We start from the raw sequence: 25,789 nt of genomic DNA on the forward strand, positions 1-25,789 counted from the left end.
AGCAGGAATGCAAAGTGATACATCTACTTTGAAAGACAGTTTGGCAGTTTCTCACAAAACTAAGCAATTTCCTACCATGCAATCCAACAATCATGCTTTTTGTATTTATCCTGAGTTGAAAACTTACATCCATACAAAAACCTGTGCATGGGTGCTAATTGCAGCTTTTTTCATAATTGTCAAAACTTGGCCAAGATGTCTTTTACCAGGCAAATAAACAAACTGTGGTATAGTCAAACAATGGAATATTATTCAGTACTTTAAAAAAAAGAGCCATTAAGACATGGAAAGTCATGAGGGACACTTAAATGCATATTATTAAGTGAAAAAAGCCAGTCTGAAAATGCTGCATACTATAACATTCCAATTACATGACACCCTGGAAAAGACAAAATTATGGAGACAGTATATCAGGATTGCCTGGGGTTAGCAGGCAGGGAAGGATGAACAGGTAGAATAGAGAGGATTTTTAGGTCAATAAAATTACTCTGTAAAATATTATCATGGTGGAGACATGTCATTATGCATTTGCCTGAAAACATTCATATTCAACACCAAGAGTGACCCCTAATGCAAACTTTGGACTTTTATAACGGGATAATGATGACGTTTCAATGTAGGTTCATTAACTGAAACAAATGTACCACTCTAGTCGGGTATGTTAATAATGGGGGAGGCTTGGCATGTGTCAGGGCAGAGTTATACGGGAAATCTCTGTACTTTCTCTGTACTCAATCTCGGTACTCAATTGTGCTATGATCATAAAACTTCTGTAAAAAAATAAAGTCTATTAACTTTTCTTTTCTGTTTCAATGTTAATTATAATGGCAAACAAAAATTTTGGAGATAATAGGGTTGAGAGAGGATATAGAAAATAAATCATTAACATCTATTAAGACCTGCTTATTAAAAAGTGCTCTGGGATAATAATCTAGGTTTCAAAAGTTGAATAACAAATTTTTTGAATAGGCCATGGTTTTGTTTAGTGATCTCATTCTTAAAATAGGTACTAAATAAGCATAGAAATAATTTCAGAATGAAAATTTCATCAACACTCTTAAATATAATATCATTTAGATAATACAGATAACGCATGAGACAATTCAAGATCCTAAAATGTAAAACTTATATGGACATCAAGCACTCCCCTACTAGAATTATTATTAAAAGATGGACATTACCTAAAGTATGATTCTCCTTGCTAGTTTGCAGCATTAATGAGTTGTTTGATTGAGCAGCACCCTCCGCTTCTGAATATATGCATTTTGAAAAAGACATCGGGGGAGAGAGAAACATGCATTAATAGATCTGATTCCTAGTTAAAATCATATTTTTTCACATTCTTCAGACTATTTTTGTATTGCAGTTACCAATGAATATCTAAATTATGACAGCCAAGCAAAAGTCTTGGCAAAATTTGTCCCAGTATAAACTTTTGACTTGCTCTTCCTGACTCTGGCATAGTCCTGCTTTAAGCCCAGAGTGCCCATCACTACCCGACCCCGCTCTTGCTTTATATTCAAGTCTTCTTCCAGGCTTATATGCATTTAGTCTATCTCTGAGTGTGGAAGAAATTATTTTACTATCTTTTACAGGCTTTTCAAGCACCAATGAGGAGGTAAAAATAGTTTAGTGGGGACTATTGATTGGATGCTGGTATGGAACAAAAGGATTTTCCTAAGCATTGTTGAAATCACATCATAGAATCTATGATGGGAAAAAGGTCCCCAACTTTTTGGCACCAGGGACCCATTTTGAGGAAGATAATTTTTCCATGGACAAGGGAGAAGGGAACGTGATAGTTCTCGGATAAAACTGTTTCACCTCAGATCATCAGGCATTAGTTCAATTGTCATAAGGAATGCATAACCTAGATTCCTGGCATGCACATTTCACAATAGGGTTCATGCTCTGTGAGAATCTAATGCCTCCAACTGATCTGACAAGAGGTGGAGCTCAGGCCGCAATTCTCACCACCTGCCACTCACCCACTGCTGTGCAGCCCAGTCCCTAACAGGCCAAGGACTGGTACCAGTCTGCAGCCCCGGGGTTGGAGACCCCTGATATAGATAATGGCCTATTAAGTTCACATTTCTGTAAGGCAAGCTCTTAGTGAGAACCGGTAGTACACATCTTTTTAAGCAGCAATTATTGGCAAAGTACTCTGCTAGGCACAGAGACATCATAATAAACAATACCCCCTTTTCTCCAAGAGCTTAAGATCCAGGAGAGGCAGCAGCTAGGGAAACAATTACAATGCAAAGTTTTCAGTGCAATGATCGAAGCTGCATGTGATGTACAGAAGTTTAAAAGAAGAGATGTTTAAATTCTAGGAAAACAGGAGTAAGAGATTAGGCATGCTTTCCTATAATAAGTAATTTTTTAGCTGGATCTAAGTACATGAGGAGTTTTCCAAGAAGACAGAAGGGAAAATGCAAACAAAAATAACGGCATTTAAAGGAGGTACAAAGCCAAATACAAATTTACAAGAGTTATAAATAGTTTAGTATTGCCATGAAGTGAGAAAATCTGGATGTATAATTGGAGTTGAGGCTGGATATTGGCAGGCTCTAACTGTGCAAGGCACAAAGCTCCTAGAATGTGTTCACAAGGAAAAGATACACTCGTAGCTTATCTACAGTGAGTGTATCTGACTAGCAAAGAGACACATTTTGGAGTAAAATGTAATGCTCAGTGTTTCTCTGGAAAAAGTTTGAATCTAGTGCCCCTTTCAGCTGCCATTTTCTTTAACAAACTGTTCTTTCAAGATAATTTATTGAATGAATATAATAGAAATACATTTTGGGTAATTTGCCTATGTTCTTTATTTCCATCTCTCTATAACTAGCAGATATTATTATCCTCATTTTACAGATAAAGAAATATAGATTAAGTGATTAAGCAATTTGACCAAGACTTCCTGGCTAGTAAGTTGCTTCAGTTACCCAATTATGAATCTTAGTGCAAGTAAGCCTTACTGCTATGAGTAGAAATCAAGGGTTAGAGCCTAAGAAATATGCTAGGATAGATACACAACCCAAATTAAGCCAAATTGAAGTGAGTTTAAGCCATGTTATTGCAAGAACACTGAGAGACAAACTTTTTAAAAAGCAGATCGAATGGCAAGTCCACAAAATCATGATTACAAAGGCACCTGGACACAGACATTATGCATTCTAGATCTGAATGGGAATAGTTAAGTTAGGGAAGAGACAACTGTCAGAACTCATGGGCTTAAAACAGTGGCTTGCTCAGCTCCCTGGTATATGGCTGGATGAAGCTGGATTAAAAATAAAGGTCAACCCAAACCTGTAGCAAACTGAACTAAACATATGGACAGAGATTTTATGGAAAAAGAAGTGAAAATGTCTCTTAGTCATATGAAAAGATATTCCACATCAGTCATGGGAAGAGGAATCCGAATTAAAAGTATTTGGAAATACCCTTTCTCATCTATAACTGGCAAAATCCAAAAGTTTGACAATATACACTGTTGGGTGAGGTTGTGGAGAGATAGGTATGTCTGTATGTTGGTATTGTTCAATTTTATAGTGAGGAAGAAAGAAGATATAGATGTAAAATAAGTAAGTTTAATACAAAAATTAGCCAGGCGTGGTAGCAGGCGCCTGTAATCCCGGCTACTTGGGAGGCTGAGGCAGAGAATTGCTTGAACCCAGGAGGCAGAGGTTGCAGTAAGCTGAGATTGCGCCACTGCACTCCAGCCTGGGCAACAGAGCGAGACTCTGTCAAACAAACAAAACGAAAAAAATAAAGAAAAAAAGAAAAAAAAAATCCCTCAGTCCTAAATTTTAATGAAAAGTATCAGTATCAACTTAAGATGTATTTTTCTTTCAAAATACCTATTTCTTATCTGCTGCTAAGTTGGGGGGGGGGTAATTCATTACATAGTTATAAACAACAAATAAAGCTATCATCCACATTGACCTAATTCATATTTTTAGAACACTAACCCAGCATCTGCAGAATACAGTCTTTGCAAGTGCACATCGTATGTTCACCGAGTTTAACTACATTCTTTGCCACAAAACAAGTCTCAAAAACTTTTTAAAAAACTAAAGTCATACAAAAGATGTCCTCCAACTGAAACAGAATTAAATTAGAAATCAATTACAATGAGATTTTTAAGAAAATACCAAATATTTAGAAATCAAACACATTCCTAAGCAACCCTTTGCTCAAAGAAGAGATTCATAAAGAAATTATTTTTCGCTAGATAGTAATGAAAATACAACATGCCAAAATTTGAAATAAGCAGCTAACACAGTGGTTTTAGGAAAAGTAATACCTTTAGGTGCTAATTTTAAAGGAAGAAAAGTGTAAAATTTGCCCACGGATGCAAGAAACAAAAGAGAGAAAAGACAGTAAGAAATCTAAGAGCAGAAATCAATAAAATAGGAAACAAGTAATGCAAAGAATTAAGGAAATCAAAAGCTGCTTCTTTAAAAAGATCATCAACATTTATAAATCAACAACTAGACTGATCAAGAAAAAAAATAGAAAGAACACAAATCTCTAATATCAGGAAGGAAAGAAGGATCATTCATATAGATTTACATTCGTGAAAGGAAAAATGAGGGACTATTATTAACAATATTATGCTAAACAAATACAGTAATAGTTGAAATGGACAAATTCTTTGAAGACAAAGCTTTTGACACTTAAGAATAAAAAAACTGAAAAGCCTTACATTTTTAAAAAACTGAATTTGTTGATAAAAAGCCTTCTATCAAATTGGCTACACTGACAAATGTAAGCAAATATATAAGAAAAAAATAATACTAATTTTACACCAAATCCTTTCAGAAAATCAAGGAGAGAACACTTTCTAACTCATTTTATGAAGGCAGAATTAACTATATATCAAAACTATATAAACACATTATGAATTAAAAAACAATAACTGGCAACACTTACAAATGATACAAAATTTTTCACAAAATATTAACAAATCAAATCTTGCACTATGTAAGAAGTAAAATATTAGGCATAGAATTTTCAGAGATGCACTTTAACAGTTTTTCTTCTCTTCCTAGAACTAAATGAACTTAATAAAGTAATAACATAAAATACTAATAATACTTTAAAACAATTACATTTTTCGATACTAGTACAAAAAATTGGAAAATGAAATTTTTTAAATGTTTACAATAATGCAAAAAAATACCTAGGAAAAAAAGGTAATAAAAGTTGTGTAAGACCTGTATAATGAAAACTATAAAATATTGCTGAGATGAATTAGATAAACCCTATATAATGGAAAGTCTCAATATTATTAAGACGTCAGTTCTCCTCAAGAACAGTCTCAATCAAAATGTGGTAGTCTTTTCTGTGTAAATTGAGAAGATAATTCTAAAATTCATATATGAACGCAAACCTACAATAGCCAAGCTGCTTGTTTAAAAAGAACAACAACAAAGAAAGAGAGAGAAAAAAAAATCTACTTAAGTTTAAGCTTAACTCTGAAGCTGCAGTAATCAAAACAATCTGGTCTTAGCTAAAAGATAATCACTTATATCAGTGGAATATAATACATAATCCAGAAACAGACACACACATATATACTTTCTTGACTTTTATCTCTTTGGGTAAATTTATCAATTTATCTCTTAGTATTTTATTTTCTGTAGCTATTAAAAATGGGATTTTCTTTACTTCTTTCTCAGATAGTTCACTGTTAGTGTATAGAAAAGCTACTAATTTTTAATGTTGATTTTGTATCCTGCAATTTTACTAAATTCATTTTTTAGTTCTAAGAATTTTTCATGGAGTCTTTGAGTTTTCCAGATATAAGATCATGTTGTCTGCAAACAGGAACGATTTGACTACTTTTTTTTTTTTTTTTTTTAGACAGAGTCTTGCTCTGTCGCCCAGGCTGGAGGGCAATGGTGCAATCTCGGCTTACTGCAAGCTCCGCCTCCCGGGTTCACGCCATTCTCCTGCCTCAGCCTCCCAAGTAGCAGGGACTACAGGCGCCCGCCACCACGCCCGGCCAATTTTTTGTATTTTTAGTAGAGACAGGGTTTCACCATGTTAGCCAGGACGGTCTCGATCTCCTGACCTTGTGATCTGCCCACCTCGGCCTCCCAAAGTGCTGGGATTACAGGTGTGAGCCACCACGCCTGGCCAACTTCTATATTTTCTATCTGGATCCCTTTATATCTTTCTCTTGCCTAATTCCTCCAGCTAGAACTTCCAGCATTATGAGGAAATATTATTAACAACTTTATGCTCCCAGTACCATGTTGAATGGAAGTGGCAAGAGTGGGCATCCTTGTCTTGCTTCTGATCTTAGAGGAAAGATTTTCCATTGTCCCCCATAAAGTGTGATGTTAGCTGTGAGTTTTTCATGTATAATCATTACTGTACTGGAGTACTTTCCTTCTATACCTAATTTATTGAGAATTTTTATCATGAAAGGATGTTGAATTTTTTAAAGGCTTTTTTGCATCTATGGAAATGATCATCTGGTTTCTGTTCTTCATTCTGTTCATGTGACGTATCATGTTTATTGGGTTGTGTCTATTGATCCTTACATCCCTGGGATGGAAGTCCAATTGATCATGATGAATGGTCTTTTTAATCTGCTATTTATTTTGGCTTGCTAGCATCTTGTTAAAGATTTTCTGCATTTATGTTTACCAGTGATATTGGCCTGTAGTTTTCTTTTTATCTAGTGTCCTTGTCTTATTTGGGTGTGAGGGTAATTCTGGCCTCGTAAAATGACTTCGGAAGTATTCCTTCCTCTTCAATTTTTGGAAGAATGAAAAGAATTAGTATTTTTCTTTATATGTTTGGTAGAATTCAGCAGTGAAGCCAACAGCTCCTGGACTTCTCTCTGATGGATGATTTTTTATTACTGATTTAATCTCTTTACTTATTACTGGGCTATTCAATTTTTTTATTTCTTCATAATTCAATCGTGGGAGGTTGTATATGTTCAGGAATTTATCTGTTTCTCCTAGCTTATCCAATTTGTTGGCATATAATTGTGTTTATAATAGTCTCTTGTGATCCTTTGTATTTCTACGGTATCAGTTGTAATGTCTCCTTCTTCATTCTCATTTTATTGATGTGAGTCTCTTTTTTTCTTAACTTATCAGCTACAGGTTTGTTGATTTTATTTATCTTTTTTAAAAGCAACTCATTTCATTAATTTTTTTCTACAGTTTTTCTAGTCTCTATTTTATTTATTGATGTGCTGATATTTATTCTTTGCTTCCTTTTACTAATTTTGGGTTCAGTTTGTTCATGTTTTTCTGGTTCCTTACGTTCAACATTCGGTTGTTTATTTGAGATTTTTCTTCTTTCTTAATGTAGGCATTTATTGCTATAAATCTCCCTCTTATAGCTGCTTTTGCTGTATCCCATAGGTCTCAGTATGTTGTATTTCCATTTTCATTTGTCTCAAGAAATGTTCTTAATTTCTCTTTTAATTTTATTAGCCAATTGATTGTTCAGGAGTATATTGTTTGATTTCCATGTATTTGTGAAGTTCCTCCTGTTACTGATTTCAGGTTTTATATCATTATGGTTGGAGGGGATACTTGATATGATACCAATTTTCTTAAATTTGTTAAAACTTGCTTTGTGCCTGTGATATTGTAAAATATACCCTTGGGTTTTGACCCTGTTTCCTGACACAGAACTCCTAAAATCCTTAAAGTCTCCAAAATGATGTCTTTTGCGTATGCTCATTAGTTGACTGGTGGTTAGTATCTTCAGGATCGTGGCTGGTCACTGGGAAGACCAAGGCATGACAAGAGGGTTGACTTTCAGCCCCACCCTTCAACCTCTGGGAAGGGTAAAGGTGCTGACGGTTATGTTGATCACCAGTGGCCAATGGCTAATAAATTATGCTTATCTAATGACCTCCATAAAAACCCAAAGGACTGGGTTCAGAGAGTTTCCAGATAGCTAAACATATGGAGGTTACTAGAAGGTGGTGTACCTGGAAAGAGCATGGAAATTCTGCACCCCTTCCCACATGCCTTGCCCTATGCACTTTTTCATCTGTATCCTTTGTAATATCTTTTATAATAAACTAGTAAATATAAGTAAGTGTTTCGCTGAGTTCTGTGAGCCGTTCTAGAAAATTAATCGAACCCAAGGAGGGGGTCATGGGAACCCAGACTTATAGCCAGCCAGTCAGAAGCACAGGCAAAATAACCTGAGGCTTGGGATCTGATGTTTCCTTCAAGTAAATAGCATCAGAATTGAATGGAATCAGGATACAACCAGCCGGTGTCCACTGCAGAATTCATTGCTTGGTGTGTAGAAACAAACAAACTAACTTTTGGTCACAGAATTCATCAGTGTTAATTGTTATGGTGTGAGAGCAAAGGAAAAACAATTTGAATTGTTTTTCCACTCACAAAGTGGTCTAACATATGATCTATCCTAGAGAATGTTTCATGTGTGGCTGAGAAAAATATGAATTCTGCAGCTGAAGGATGGAATGTTCTATATATGTCTGGTAGGCCCGTTTGGTCTACAACATAGTTTAAATGTGATGTCTCATTGAATTTTTTGCCTGGATAGTCTGTCCATTGCTAAAACTGGGGTAGTGAAGTCCCCTAATGTTGTTTTGCAGTCCATCTCTCCCTTTAGATCTATTAATACTTGATTTTTATATTTAGGTGCTCAATATTGGGTACATGTATATTTACAATTGTTATATGCCCTTACTGAATTGACCTCTTTATCATTATATAAAGACCTTTTTTGTCTCTCTTCACAGTTTTTGACTTAAAGTCTATTTTATCTTATATAACACAGTTATTCCTGATTGCTTTTGGTTTCCATTGCATGAAGTATCTTTCAGTGCATGTGTCCTTACAGGTGAAGTGAGTCTCTGTAGGCAGCATATAGTTGGGTCTTAATTTTTTTTAACCATTCAGCCACAATATGTCTTTTGATTAAGAAACTTAATACATTTGCAGTCAAGGTGATTATTAATAGTAAGGACTTATGACTACTATTATGTAAATTCCTTTTTAGCTGTTTTGTAAATCTTTTGTTCCTTTTTTCCACTCTTACCATTTTTCTTTTTGGCTAAGCGATTTTCTCTAGTATGTTTTGATTCCTTGCTTTTGTGTGTGTATCTACTATGGGTTTTTGTTTTGTGGTTACCATGAAGCTTACAAAAATATCTTACGGTTGTAACAGGTAATTTTAAGGTGATAATAACTTAATTTTGATAATTAAAAAAAGCTCTACATTTTTGTTCCACTCACCACCCACCTCCCAACATTTTGAATTTTTGATGTCACCATTAACATCTTTTACATTGCATATCCCTTAAAAACTATTGCAATTATTTCATTTGAAATTGTTTTGTCTTTTAACCTTCAAACTAAAGATATAAGTGATTTGTAGACCACAATTATAGTATTAGAATATTCTGAATTTGACTATGAGTTTTATGCTATTAGATGTTTTTGTATAACTCATTAGTGTCCTTTTCCTTTAGCTTGAAGAACATCCTTTAGGATGTCTTTTTAAAAATTATTTATTTATTTCTTTACTTGAGATGGAGTCTTGCTCTGTCACCCAGGCTGGAGTGCAGTGGCATGATCTCGGCTCACTGCAACCTCCACCTCCTGGGTTCAAGTGATACTCTTGCCTCAGTCTCCTGAGTAGCTGGGATTACAGGTGCCCACCACTACTTATGAGTCAGATCTGGTGGTAAGAAATTCCCTCATCTTCTGTTTATCTGAGAAAGTCTCTCTCTCTTTCATTTCCTAAGGACAGTTTTGCTAGTTACAGTATTCATGTAAGGTAGAGTTCATGTAGGGTTTTTCTTTTTTTTTTTTTCTGTACTTTAAATATATGATCCTACTCTTTTCTGGCTCATAAGGTTTCTGCTGAGAAGTCTACTTCTAGGCCCATTTGAGCTCCTTTTTATGTTATGTTATTGCTTCTTTTCTTTTGCTGCCTTCAGGATCCTCTCTCTGCCTCTGATTTTTGACAGTTTGATTATAATATGTCTTGGGGTAGTCTTACTTGGATTGAATCTGATTGTACAGTTTTGATTTTCCTTTACCTGAATATTTTTATCTTTCTTCAGGTTTGGAAAGTTTTTTGCTATTACTTCCTTAAGTAAGTCTTCTATCCCTTTATCTTTCTCTTCTCCCTCTTGAACTCCAATGACTCAAACATTTTGCCCTTTTGATGCTGTCTCACAAATCCTGTGAGCCTTCTTCATTTCTTTTCATTCTTTTTCTTCTTTCTCCTATGACTATATATTTTCAAATAACTTGTTTCAAGTTCACAGATTCTTCCTTTTGCTTGATAATTCTACTGTTGATACTCTACATTGTATTTTTCATTTTTTTCATTGTATTTTTCAGCACTAGGATTTCTGTTTGATTTTTTTGAAATTATTTCAGTCTCTCTATTATATTTCCTTTTCTGACCACTTAATATTTTCCTAATTTCAGTGAATTGTTTCTCTGTGTTTTCTTGAACTCTGCTGAGCTTCTTTAAAACGGTTATTTTGAACTCTCGGTCAGGCTATTCAAACATCTCCGTCTTTGTGGTTGGTCACTGTCACTTTATTTTGTCTCTCTAGTGATGTCATGTTTACCTGATGGTTCTTGATCCTTGTGGCCATGCTCAATGTCTGTGCATTTGAAGAAGTAGGCACTTCATAGATTGACTCTGGGTGGGAATGCTTTCCAACAGTAAGCTTTTCCAGAGATCCTGGGAAGACCTACTGGCATGATCCCTATGCCCCAGATCACTGTGGCCATTGGAGCACTAGGAGCATCCTAAGCCTAGCACTACTATGGCCAGGCTGGAATCCCTTGGCCACGAGATTGGTTTGGTGTTGGAGTTCACCCAATACCATGTAGCCACTGAGGTATGCCTACCTCTGAGGTTTGTTCAGAGACCAAGGACACTGTAGTCAGCTGACAGTGATACACAGTGCTGATTGAGTTTGTCTCACATGGGTTATGGGTTCCCACCTGGTGCTAGGGTGGGTCTGGTGTCCACAGGCACCAGTCTGCTGTCAGCGGTCATCGGAGTCTTCCCAGTGCTGCATTTTACTCTGGTGGGTCCAGTGCTGGGGTCCAAGGCAAAGTTCCATGTTTATTTTCCCTCTTTCCCCCAAGTAGACAGTATTTCTCATCACACTGTGCTATCTAGAATTGGGTAAGAAGTGACACAAGTAATTTAAAACTGTAATTTTAAATTTACAAGAGGTTGTAATTAAAACCTCTTCAATATATCTTTTCTTATTAATACACTTATAACTAGGCACTGTGTTCTCTCACTTGGTTTCTTTAGCTCTTGTTAAGGTATTTTCATGTGTAAATAGTTGTTCAAATTGATGTTTATATAGGGGAATGATTGCTAAAGAGTTCTATTCCACCTTCGTGCTCCACCGTCCAACCAATCTATTGATTTAAAATAAAAGCGTTAAGGCAATTTTACAAAGAACTACAAGTTATTCAACAACACATGATGGAACAACTGGTTATACATATGCAAAAAAATGAACTTCAACCCTTTACACATACACAAAAAAATTACCTATAATTGGATTACTGGCTTAAATGCAAAAGTTGAAACTGTAATACCCCTAGAAGAAAATATATAAGAGCATCTCTGACTTTGACACAGGCAAAGATTTATTGGGACATAAATAGAACAAACCATGAAAGAAAATTTGATAAATTGAACACTAACAAAATTTAAATATTTTGCTTTTAGAAAGATATCATTAAGATAATGAAAGACAAAACACAGAGTAAAAGAAAATATTTGCAATATACATATCTAACAAAAGACTGCTATGTAGAATATGTAAAGAACTGTTACAATTCAATAACTTTAAAAATCAATTAAAATCTGGGCAAATAATTTGAACAGACCCCTCATGAAAAATAAAAAGATATTAAAATGGTCAATAGATTCATGCAAAGATGTTCAATATTAGTAACCTTAAAATAAATGCAGATATAAAACATAGTGAGATAATGATTACATACCTACAAGTATAGCTAAAATTAAAATGACCAATAATAAATCCTGGCAAAAATGTGGAGAAGTTAAAACTCTCATACATTACTAGTGGGAATGTAAAATAATATAAATTACACTGGTAAATTTCTGGCAGTTTTTTTTTTTTCAAAATTCAAACATGTGCCCATCATATTATCTGTTCATTCCAACTTTATCTGAGAGAAATGAAAACATGTCCACAGAAGACTTATGCATGAATGTTCATAGTGGCCTTATTTGCAAATATTTATTCAAAATTGCCAAAAACTGGAAACAACTCAAAGGTCAATTAATAGTTATTCAGTTATCTATACAAAGGAATACTACTCAACAGCAAAAAAGAAAACACAACATTGACAAATATCAAAATCATTCTACTAATTGAAAGTACAAGATATGCACAAAAGAATGCATACTACATACTACAAAAAATACTGCTACTAATATAAAATGCTAAGTAATCTCTGGTGACAAAGAACAGATCAGTGATTGCCTGCAAATGAGGGTGAAGGCAGGAACGGACTAAAGGTACATGAGAAATATTTTGAAAAATGATGAAAATGTTTTGTATCTTGTTTGTGGTGATGATTCACAGGTATATACAACTGCCAGAATTTATTAAATTACACATTTTAAAGTGATGCAATTAATTGTACATAAATTATTCTTCCATAAAGCTGAAAGGAGATAATGAAAAACAGCATCAGAAACATTAGGTTTTCACACACATAACATTAGAATACGCTTCTACACAAATAAGCACAAAACTAAATACAAAGATATTTCACACTGAAAATAATGTTTTAAAAAAAATTTCTGTCTAAGTCAAAATCATCAGTAGAAGGAAGAATGCTTTCATGATTTTACTACTAGCGAAACCTCTTACTCACTTTGAGCACCAGAAGTTTCCTTTCCCAAATCATCATCGTCCTATGCCTGAGCAAGCATATACACCCACACATAGAAACAGGCATGACGCTGCAAACCCACACTTCATGGAGGTTTCCTCCAGTGAAAAAAATAAAAGGCTCTCAGAAACAGCACATGATTTTCTTGTCATGTTAAGCAGTTTTTATTTAATGTAAAATGCTGTGCTCTGCATGCCCTACTCTCTAAAAAAACTTAGACATTTCTGAAACATCACCATTCCTGTTAAAAACCCCTAATTCGGTAACTATTACTAACCAAAAGAGAGCGAGTATTATGCCATACTTAAATAGTTAACATTGTTGCTAATACTCATGTATTATTTCTAATGTATGGAGATGGAAATTTAAAAAGATGTTCTGCCCTTTCCTTCAGTTGCAGGTCTTCTGGAGGAATACAAACAGGTAAGTTAGGAGTCTGATAAATGAACTTCAAACTGAAACTCAACTTGGGGCAAAACTGTGGACCAACTAATGTGGTTATGACTTTATCAGGTAACTCTATTAGCTGCAAAAGAGAATCGTGTATAATGGTTTATTTTGACATTTCTATGGACATTTCTTTATAGGACTTGGGGTCTCTATGCTGGTACTGAGCTAAGTAGAATTCATTCTAATTGCTTATTATAAACTTTACTGTTATTTAAATTTTAATGAATTTACTACAGTACTTGTTGGAAGGAAGAACAATTAAGATAATATGCTGTGAGACGTGTGAGGGAGAATGTTTTCATTTGAAAACCATGTTGTATTTCATACTGTTACAATGGCAAACATTAATTTTCCAGGAAATTCATACTAAAGGTTTCTGTGTTCTACTGACAGTACTTCAAAAATTAGAACACAAAATTAATATACAATGAAAACTAAAAATATCATGGCATTTTGCTTGAGGAAACCAAATAAAATTATTTCACTCTACATTTGGTGAGTCAAGCTTTTAACCCTTGAAGTCTATTTTCTTTCAAACTTCAACAAGTCTTGAAGTTTCAAAGTTTCTTTCAAACTTCAATAAATCTTCAAAGTTATTATAACGAATGTAGAGATGAACCACTATGAATTATGCATGGATTAAGCATTAAATAATTTCTAATGGCTTGAAAATATGACTTTTACTTCTTCTTTTCTTGCTTCTTTCTTAGATCTTTTTAGATAACTAAATGAATTACATCCTCTCATTTTCCCTTCAGCAAAACATGTACTATCATTTTTGGTTTTGGGAGTATTTTTTTGAGGCAATTACTGTCACAAACTCCAAAACTAGTTAATGAAGACAAACATATTCCCTAACCTAAGGCAGATGTTGTACAAATGTGTATCACTGATCATAAAGGACAACATGTTCAATGGATATGTAGACATTGAATACATATGCACATTAACATATGCAAAGATATGTACTAGGATACTAATTCTAGCATTGTTTTCCAAAAAATCTGAAAACAGTTTTGAAATTGTAGTTTAAAAAAACTGAAAACAACCAAAAAGTTTATCTGTAGGGGCCTAATTAAATGTTATCAAATAATATATAAGAAGAGCTTTGAAAACCACAAAATATCATTAAATTGTCATTTTTGAATGCTTATAAATGAAGATGCAATGCTAAGTTCTTTACCTGCATCATTGGACTTAATCCTTATTGCCACCCCAGACACTAGGTGAGGGATTATAGGTAAAATCTCCAAATTTTATTATTAATTGGCAGCTAGTTTTTTTTTAAAAATTACACACTCAGCTAAAAGTGTCTGTAAACCCATGGGCTGCCAAACAGCAGTCTCTGATGTTAGAGAAAAGGCCAAAACTAGAGCCTTGCAAACATTTATAACTAGAGATCTCTTGGAGGCATTGCACTTAACAAAAACAATGAAGAAAAGTAGGATGTAAATGCAGTGCCATAAAGCCGAGTGATATGGTTTGGCTGTGTCCCCACCCAAATCTCATCTTGAATTCCCATGTGTTGTGGGAGGGACCTAGTAGGAGGTATTTGAATCACGGGGGCAGGTCTTTCCCATGCTGTTCTCATGATAGTGAATAAGTCTCACAAGATCTGATGGTTTTAAAGACAGGAGTTTCCCTGCACAAGCTCTCTTCTCTTGTCTGCTGCCATGTAAGATGTGCCTTTCACCTTCCACTGTTATTGTGAGGCCTTCCCAGTCACATAGAACTGTAAGTCCATTAAAACTCTTTCTTTTGTAAATTGCCTGGTCTCAGGTATGTCTTTATCAGCAGTGTGATAACAGACTAATACAGTGAATTGGTACCAGAAAAGTGGGGCACTGCTGAAAAGATACCCCAAAATGGCAAACCGACTTTGGAACTGAGTAGCAGGTAGAGGTTGGAAGAGTTTGGAGGGCTCAGAAGAAGATAGGAAAATGTGGGAAAGTTAGGAACACCCTAGAGATTTGTTGAATGGCTTTGGCCAAAATGCTGATAATGATATGGACAATGAAATCCAGGCTGAGGTGGTCTCAGATGGGGATGAGGACCTTGCTAGGAACTGGAGCAAAGGTGACTCTTGTTATGTTTTAGCAAAGATGCTGGCAGTATTTTGCCCCTGCCCTAGAGATTTGTGGAACTTTAAACTTGAGAGAGATGACTTAGGGTGTCTGGTAGAAGAAACTTCTAAGCAGCAACGTATTCAAGATGTGACTTGGGTGCTGTTAAAGGCATTCAGTTTTGTAAGTGAAGCAGAGCACAAAAGTTCAGAAAATTTGCAGCCTGACAGTGTCATAGAAAAAAAAATCCCATTTTCTGAGGAGAAATTCAAGCCAGCTGCAGAAATTTGTATAGGTAACAAGGAGCTGAATGTTAATCCCCAAGACAAGGTGGAAAATGTCTCCTGGGCATGTCAGAGGTCTTCACAGCAGCCCCTCCCATCACAGGCCTGGAGGGTAAGGAGAAAAAATGGTTTTGTGGCCAGGTCCAGGATCCCCATGCTGTGTGCAGCCTAGAGACTTGGCCCCTTGTGTTCCAACTGCTCCAGCCACGGCTGAAAGGGGCCAACATACAGCTCAGGCTGTGGCTTCAGATGGTGCAAGCCTCAAGCTGTAGCAGCTTTCATGTGGTGTTGAGCCTGCCAGTGCGTGGAAGTCAAGAATTGGGGTTTGGGAACCTCCACCTAGATTTCAGAGGATATATGGTAATGCCTGGATGTCCAGGCAGAAGTTTGCTGCAGTGGCAGGACTCTCATGGAGAACCTCTGCTAGGGCAGTATGGAAGGGAAATGTGGGGTTGGAGCCCCTACACAGAGACCCTACTGAGGCACTGCCTAGTGGAGCTGTGAGAAGAGGGCCACTGCACTCTAGACCCCAGAATGGTAGATCCATTGACAGCTTTCACTCTGCCCCTGGAAAGGCCACAGACACTCAACACCAGCTCATGAAAGCAGCTGGGAGGGTGACTGTACCCTGAAAAGCCACAGGGACTGAGCTGCCCAAGACCATGGGGACGCAGCTCTTGCATCAGCATGACCTGGATGAGAGACATGGAATCAAAGGAGATCATTTTGGAGCTTTAAGATTTGACTGCCTTGCTGAATTCTGGACTTGCATGGTGCCTGTAGCCCCTCTGTTTTGACCAATTTCTCCCATTTGGAATGACTGTATTTACATAATGCCTGTACCCCCATTGTATCTAGGAAGTAACTAACCTGCTTTTGATTTTACAGGCTCATAGGTGGAAGAGACTTGCCTTGTCTCTGATGAGACTAAACTGTGAACTTTTGAGTTAATGCTGAAATGAGTTAAGACTTTGGGGAACTGTTGGGAAGGGATGATTGATTTTGAAATGTGAGGACATGAAATTTGGGAGGGTCCAGGGGCAGAATGATATGGTTTGGCTGTGTCCCCAACCAAATCTCATCTTAAATTCCCACGTGTTGTGGGAGGGACCCAGTGGGATGTATTTGAATCATGGTGGCAGGTCTTTCCCATGCTGTTCTTGTGATAGTGAATCAGTCTCACGAGATCTGATGGTTTTAAAAATGGGAGTTTCCCTGCACAAGCTCTATTCTGTTGTCTGCAGCCATGTGAGATGTGCCTTTCACCTTCCACCACTATTATGAGGCCTTCCCAGCCACATAGAATTATAAGTCCATTAAACCTCTTTCTTTTGTAAATTGCCCAGTCTCAGGTATGTCTTTATCAGCAGTGTGAAAACGGACTAATAAACCAAGTAAAGAATAGGTTTCAAGACAGGAACAATCAAGAATAAAACATATGCAGAACAGTCTTAACCTAAGAATTAAGAAGCTTTATGATTTGGTAGCAAAAAGGTCGTCAGTGACCTTAAGATCTGAAAGAGAGTAAGTTTAACAAAGAAGTGCAACAGACACATGAAAAAATGCTCATCATCACTAGCCATCAGAGAAATGCAAATCAAAACCACAATGAGATACCATCTCACACCAGTTAGAATGGCGATCGTTAAAAAGTCAGGAACAACACGTGCGGGAGAGGATGTGGAGAAATAGGAATGCTTTTACACTGTTGGTGGGACTGTAAACTAGTTCAACCATTGTGGAAGACAGTGTGGCAATTCCTCAAGGATCTAGAACTAGAAATACCATTTGACCCAGCCATCCCATTACTGGGTATATACCCAAAGGATTATAAATCATGCTGCTATAAAGACATATACACAGGTACGTTTATTGCAGCACTGTTCACAATAGCAAAGGCTTGGAACCAACCCAAATGTCCATCAATGACAGACTGGATAAAGAAAATGTGGCACATATACATTCTGTGCATGGAATACTATGAAGTTCCATGAAAAAAGGATGAGTTCATGTCCTTTGTAGGGACATGGATGCAGCTGGAAACCATCATTCTCAGCAAACTATCGCAAGAACAGAAAACCAAACACCGCATGTTCTCACTCATAGGTGGGAATTGCACAATAAGAACACTTGGACACAGGAAGGGGAATGTCACATACCAGGGTCTGTTATGGGGTGAGGGGAGGGGAGAGGGATAGCATTAGGAGATATGCCTAATGTAAATGATGAGTTAATGGGTGCAGCACACCAACATGGCACATGTATACATATGTAACAAACCTGCACATTGTGCACATGTACCCTAGAACATCAAGTATAACAAGAAAAAAAAAAAAGAAGTACAAGTGGAAACCAGATTGAAAGGGGCTGATCAGAGGTAATGGAGTCAACAAATGTAGACTTAAGTCTTTCAAGAACGCTGACCTTGAAAGAATGGGAGAAATGACACTGGTTTCATCCTTTCGTGTTAAACTTGAAAGACAGAGCGAGATGGAGCAACATCAGGAACTATGACGGATCAAGAAGATATTTAACAGGCCAGGTGTGGTGGCTCACGCCTGTAATCCCAGCACTCTGGGAGGCCAAGGCAGGCGGATCACCAGGTCAACAGATGAAGACCATCCCAGCCAACATGGTGAAACCCTGTCTCTCCTAAAAATACAAAAATTAGCCGGGCATAGTGGTACGTGTCTGTAGTCCCAGCTACTCGAGAGGCTAAGGCAGGAGAATTGCTTGAACCCAGGAGGCAGAGGTTGCAGCGAGCCAAGATCGCACCACTGCACTCCAGCCTGGTGACAGAGTGAGACTCTGCCTCAATAGAAAAAAAAAAGATTTAATAATAGAGGGGAACACAGCACATTCATAGACAGAAAGAGGGAGAGCCAGAAGTTACAAGAATGAGGAAGCTAACTGGTCAAGCGGGATCCCAGAGGTACTAGAAGGAATGAGACCAAAAGCAGGTTTGCTTTTGAAAAGGTTGATATTTCATCTCTAAGAGGGGAACAAAAAGTTAAGAATTATTACAGACACAAGAAACATTTTGAGGGAGCAGGTTAACAAACACTTGTTAGTACCTACTTAGTGGCAAGTAGCTCAGCAGAGTTTAGGAAATGGCAGCTTGAATGAGGCAAGGTCCCTGCTCTCAGAAACCTTACCATCTGTGGACATTAAAGAAGTCCACACTGGACAATGGTAAATCAGGAGGTAAGCAGCTGTCTGCAAAGGACATGAGGATAGTTTGGGTGGTGAGGAAACTAGAAAAGACTCAGAGCAGTGTTCTGAACCCTGGCACCCATCAGAACACCCTGAAAAGACTTGTGAAAGTCTAGATCCCTATATACTAGAAAAGTCTGATTATGCAGGCTTAAGCGCTATAGGCAATCTTAGGCTCTATAGGGAATTCTGTCTGGCAACTACCTTAAAATTACTGGTTTAGAACCATCCCTGGGGAACAACTAGGGAAGAGCCAATTAAAGATAAGTAGGATAATTTTGTGAAGAATTAAAATAGCTAGATTTTATTATTGGGGACCTGTAAACATTTACCATTTGGACATTTTCTTTCAAGAAATTAGCAGCACCACAAAATGAATCATATAAGCAGATATTCTCATATTATGTAGTGGATAAACCTTTTAGGAAAAGGTAGCATTCATGGTAAAGTAACAAAATGGCAGAGAAAAAGAAGAAATTACTAAACTAAAACTACATAAACACATACTGGTTGGAAAAATATTTCTTCAAAATCATTGAAATTTCTCAAATAATATCCTTTAAATACACTCAGGTTTCCCCTATGTTGGTAGAAAAAAAACCAAAAAACTTTATTAGATGCTACTTCCTCTTCTAGCTAGGATCCCTTCTCCTTTCTTCACTGCCTAACTTCTAGAATGAGTGGTCTGTGCCCACAGCCTCAATTTCCTTCCCACCCACTCCCTCCTCAATACCAGCAATCTCGCTGCTCCAACATCTATCTACTCAAACTGCAATTTTCAAGGTCACCAGCCCTTTTATAGTCAAGCTTTTGGCCTCTTTTCAGTGCTGGTGTTCCTAAGTTGTTGGTGGATTTTAATACAATTAACCACTTTCCTCTCCTTCTAAAACCCCTTTCCTAGCCTTCCCACTTACACCCATGCATTCCCTTCTCTGTCTCCTTCCTTATCTTCACTGCCTCCTCCCATATCTTTTCTGCAAGCTATCTTTCTCCTTGGGCATCCTAATGTCAGTATTCACCAAAGTCTCAGCTGCTTTTTCTCTTTACACTTTCTCTCCTCTTGCTCCTCAATCCCTTGAACTTCAACTAAATCTCTACACAGGTGATTTCCTCTTGGTTTCACCACTCCAGTCACAGTTTAGCTCCCTCTGTCCTTCAGTAAGCCTGTTTGACCTGCCTGGAATGTTCATCCCTCAACTCTTCTTACCTCGCTGTTTCTCTTCATCTTCATCTTAAATATTTCTTCCTTGGAGAAGCCTAACTTGATCCTCAAACCAGATTAGACTCACCGATTACACATTTCTATGTCACCCTATATTTATCCTTACGCACTTGCACATTATTTATTTGCAGTAATTGATTTAATATCTGTCTTTCCCAGCAGATTTAAACTCCATGAGAGCAGGACCTGTGTCTGTCTTGATCAAATGTCCACAGCATGAAGCACAGTGACTGATACATGACAGACACTCTAAATTACTGGTTGACAGAATAACCCGCCCACATTTTAGCTTTGACTTATTTTTCCTAAGCAAAAATCTCAAACATTTAGCTAAAATTTATCCCCACTTGAATACTTGCTGTCATTTCAAATGTATCACATCTAAAAGTCATAGATTTCCTCCCACACACTTGCCCCATCCCTTTGCCCTCTAATTTTTGTACTATGAAGGTGTTCAAAACTCAGCTCATACCCCAGAAAGCTGTGTGATATGATTAGCAATCCCACATACACGCTCGGGCTTTATTTGTCTCATGTATAAAATGAAAGATTTTTAATTAGAAGGTTTCTAAAGTACTTCCTTTCTGAAGGCTTTATACTTCTTAATAGTGTCATACATCTCCTTCATTTCACAAATGAGGAAATTACTGTCAAAAGAAGTTAAGCAATTTCTAAAGATGAAACGGCTAGTGGTTAGAATTACATAACTGATCTTTAGAACCAACACAGAGTTATATTCGTATTAGAAATTGGTATCTATTGGTATCTAAATTCGTATCTAGAAATTTTACTAGAAATTGTGGAAAAGAAGAATGAAATTTTATTGAGAAAAGTGAAATGTACCAAAATATCCAATGCATGGATAAAATTTAGAAAGCAAAAAGGCATAATAATATATTCAATCTTAACATCCAAAACAATATAACCATTAAGTCAATATTAGTTGTAAAAATACAACAATATTGTTGTAAAAATACAATAATATTTTAAAATATGTATATTTGAAGAAAGTTTCACTTCTTTATGGGCCAGTGAGTTTCCACAGGTAAGAACTATAAATTGTGGACAAAATATAAAAACAACTACCCGAGGTTACTGGAAAGTGGAGGAAGCAGAAAAATTCGCGAATGGTGTCAATGTTTGGAAGAAGGAAATAAGGACTCAGAGTTGTGGGTGTAGGTTCCCATTATTTCCTCATTTTTACTGATGTTAGCCCCAGAGAGGGCTGCAGATGATACCACAGTAGGCAGCTAAAACTAATAGAAAACCCACAGTTTTCTGAAGAACCAGCAGGCAGATTTTAGAGCAATCTTACTCTCTGAAAAGTGATAGAGTCAGAGTAAATGAGTTCCAAATTCTGCATACACTCTACGCATATCTCTGATGACTCTAAACCACACATTGCAGGTCACGGTCAAAGCAAATTAGCTACCTGTAAAAGAACTGAGATTTGAGATACTGTTCAAGGGGTAGAGTTTGCAGTTTGAGTCCAACCAAGTAAAATATCAACACAGTAATATAACAGAATCTGTGTAACATTCAAAACCCAAATAAAACTATTTAATTACAAAGAACAAAGAAAATGTGGCCCATTCTTAGGAGAAAATACATTAAGGGACACCAACAACTTCAAGCTGACCCAGACACTCGAATTCTCAGACAAGAGTCTTAAAGCAACATTCAGCTATGCTTGGTGACATAAAGAAAAATATACTCACGATGAATGAATAAAAACACAGAAAAATCTCAGCAGAGAAAAAAGAAACTTTTAACAAATAAATGGAAATCTTAAAATAGAAAAATACAATATTTACAGAAGAATGGAGAGGAGAAAGGAAATTATAATTGTCAGTGAACTTGAATATATAGCAATAGAAATTATTCAATCAAAAGAACAGAAAGATAAGATATTGGAGAAAATATATATAAAAAGAAAACTAAGAACTAAGAGAACTCCTCACTAGCAGACCTACACTACTAGCAACAATAACAGAAATTATTCAGGATGAAAGAAAATAATACCAGGTAGAAACTTGGAAATTCAAGAAGGAATTAAGAGTATTAGAAATGACAACTAGAGTGGACATAATATGTGCCACCAACAATTGTCTTTGACTTTTTGTTCCTGTCACTAGGATCACTGTCAGCAGACAGTCTTCAGTTTTCAGCCTCTCCAGGGATGACTTCAGTTACTTTGACCAAAGTCAGACCCTTTCCAGGGGAGCCCATATCCAGTGACTGATTTAGATGGAGATATAAAGGACCAGCCATTTTTATTCAATGCAGGGCCTCTCTAAGGCCACTCTAGCTCCTGAGCTGTGGGGTCAGGTAAGGGTGTCAGTTGGTTGAGATTGCAGGTAGACTTCTCCCTCTGCTCACAAGCATCCTGTACACAAAACTCTCAGAGTCTAATTTCTAAGAGAACCTGCGACAGTATCAGTAAGTCAACGTAGCAGAGATTTTTAAAGAAAATTATTTCTTCGAAAGTGGAAAAACTGGCCAGGTACAGTGACTCATGCCTGTAATTCCAACACTTTGGGAGGCCAAGGCAGGAGGATCACTTGAATCCAGGAGTTCAGGACCAGCCTGGGCAACATGGGAAAACCCTGCCTCTACAAAAAATACAAAAAAAAAAAAAAAAAAAAAAATTAGCCTGGCATGGTGGTGCACATCTGTAGTCCCAGCTACTTGGGAGTCTGAAACAGGAGGATCACCTGAGACTAGGAGGTCAAGGCCGCAGCAAGCCATGATTGCACCACTGCACTCCAGCCTGGGTGACAGGTAGAGTGAGACCCTATCTCAAAAAAGAAATGGAAAAACTTTTAGCCCTGCTTTAATCCTGGAACTCTTTGGTATCGCTTTCCTTAAATACAAACCAGATTTTGGTCTTAGAATGGGGTCTAGGCATATAAATTCTAGTGAGAAAAACTCTGAAGTTGCTTGCTTAGTGTCAATGCATGAACAATGTCATTTCTTCCTGGGAAAAAAAGGGCTGATTGTGACTGTGCCTATTCTATGAATTACATAAATCAGTGAGATTTATTACTATTATTATTATTTAAAAAGTAATGATTGTTGACTTGATTCTTAGGGGGTACTAGCATCATACAGTCCAAAGCTATTTTATAACCACAGATCTGCTCCCAAATTCCAATCAGGAATTGACAAATGTATGTGAGTGACAATAAGGGAGAAGATGCAAAAATGTGTTGAGGGTTACTACATTTTAATCAATGTACAGGTTAATTTTTCAGACACAACATAAAATCAAACAACAACTGGGTCATTTGATTAACTAAACACCATTAACTGAAATATTCATGACCTTACTGGGAGGAAATTTATCTACTGTAAACTCTCTCATTTGTTCCCATTACCTTATTGCCATCCTCAACCTATTAGCATCCCTATATGTAATGTCTCATCTTAATCTTCAATTTCAGAAGAGTATCTCCTCCTACACGAAGTTAAGCACTCAACTGATACTCCACTTTGGCTCCCTTCCTGTCTCTTCTCAGATCTTCCTATCTTTTATAGACTGGAAAGAGATAAGTATGGTTCTTAGAGCCCAAATCCAAATATCTCTAGTGCTTATTCTTTTTTTTTTTTTTTTGTCCCTATGTTTATTCTGTTTGTGGGATGGATCATCTACTTCATGAATGATTCACAAACACTGGAGTTTTCTATACAGTCATCCCTCAGTGTCCTTAGGGGATTAGTTCTAGGACCCCCAGAGATAACAAAATTCAAGGATGCTCAAATCCCTAATATAAAATAGTGTAGTATTTCATATAACCTGTGCACAATCTCTCATATACTTTCATCTCTGATTGCTTATAATACCTAATACAATGTAAATAATATACAAGTAGCTATTATACTGAATTATTTAGGAAATGACAACAAAATCTGTACATGTACAGTACTAATGAAATCATCTATTTTTTCCCTTTATATTTTCAACAGAAGTTGGTTGAATCCAGGGATGCAATACAGAGGGCTGACTGTATTTCCAAGTATCTGCAGGAATTTTCCTCCTACTTGTCCTCCCTTCCTATACTGAACTTAACATCTTCCTCCACAACGTAACTCCCTTCTCAGTCACATATATATCTCAGTGGCAACACATAACTTTTTTCAAATGAGAACCCCAGGGTAGAAGCTCTTGACTCATGTTTCAAAATAAATATTTTACCTAGTGCCACTGCCACTCAATGGGACACTGTTATCACATTATTCTCCAAAACTCCTATTCAATTATAAAGTTTCCTGTTCACCAAAGAACAGATGGCTCCTCATTGTCTACTGACTAATACCCAGGTTCTTTTATTGAGCTATTAAGGACCCCCAAAATCCAGCCTTAATTCCTACTATCATTTAACACACAATCTCTGTTCCTGCAAGCTACGGCTCTTTCTCTCTCTCTGAAGCACCTTGTATTTGCACATGCTACACATCCCATCCTTCCAATTCCTTTTTCTGCATTTCCCCATTTATCCAAACCTGTCATTCAAAGTCTAGCTCAAGACCCATCTCCACAAAATCTTCCACAACTCCAACCCACTGTAATTTCTCCCTGCTTTAGATTTGTCCTAGTTTCATATACAATTTCAAGATTTACTGATTTTAAATGTTCACCAATTGTTTCATCTTACCTTTGTCTTTCTAATTTAGATTGCTAATAACTTTTAGGCACTATTCTACACACACACACACACACACACATACACACATTAATAAGGACTTTTAATTAATTAATTGCTTAAGCATGAACATTTAGAGAAAAACACACCTATAAAGTATTATAACGTAAATTCTCAAATACTGCAAACTAGAAAAGGAAGATGGGACTAAAATTATTAATAAGGACAAAACCCTTCTTTTGCACAATTGTTTTTAATCTTTTTCCATTGTTTGTAAATCTGCCAAAGCTACCTTAGAGCCCTGTCTTAATTTTTATCTCCTCTTGTTGTTACTGTCTGTCCTCTAGTGGAAGACAACAATAAGTGAATAAAAATTAGCCCAAAGAAGGAAAGAAGTGGAGGGTTTCTTTTTAGTAACTCATAATCACAAAATCAGTAGCTTTTATAAAAGATGGAATAATTTTAATTGGAACACCAGAATATAATTTGAACACATACAAAAAAATCTAGAAGACAATAGGGCTAAAAGAAGGAGGAAGAAGTGGCACTGGGTATGGGGAGTGCCCAGGAAGGGGACCAGGTACAAGGTTGGGAATATTCCTCTAATGTGCACAATTTAGTTTGTTTTTATTTTTCCCCTCAGGTTTTTTTCTGGATAAATCTTGTTTACTAACTACCAAGCTGCTTGAAGTTATAAGCAAATAAGTAAACAAAAATAGGGAAGCCAAATGAATACTATGTTTTACATTTAAATCATTAGCTCCCTTGTTCCTTTGTGAATTTATCTTGTACAAAGCGAGTTCTTTCTGTTTGGCAATATTAATAACATAGCAGTTTTAGCAATAAAGACATAAAGTCATTTCCCCAAGTGGTATGCTTCTCATTATTCTAAATCATGTCATGGTAAACCTATCACACCAAATCACTACATGTAAAGTAATATTTTTTTTACATCTTGATATTAAACATTTAATAACTT

General features: G+C 36.5%; 1 protein-coding gene across 4 annotated transcripts in view; it reads right to left on the reverse strand.

Moving 5' to 3' along the window:
• Positions 1-25,789, reverse strand: part of CD200R1 (CD200 receptor 1) — a 40,573-nt gene that overhangs the window by 12,331 nt on the left and 2,453 nt on the right. For 2 of the 4 annotated variants that reach the window (XM_007985806.3, XM_073009720.1), the window contains exon 2: positions 1,182-1,250. The exons of the other annotated variants lie outside the window; for them this stretch is intronic. In XM_007985806.3, coding sequence (XP_007983997.2) covers positions 1,182-1,250 — 69 coding nt within the window. The remainder of the gene's footprint in view (positions 1-1,181; positions 1,251-25,789) is intronic. 4 annotated transcript variants of the gene reach the window in all.

Source organism: Chlorocebus sabaeus, chromosome 22 (genome assembly GCF_047675955.1).
Source record: "Chlorocebus sabaeus isolate Y175 chromosome 22, mChlSab1.0.hap1, whole genome shotgun sequence".
Lineage (NCBI taxonomy): Eukaryota > Metazoa > Chordata > Mammalia > Primates > Cercopithecidae > Chlorocebus > Chlorocebus sabaeus.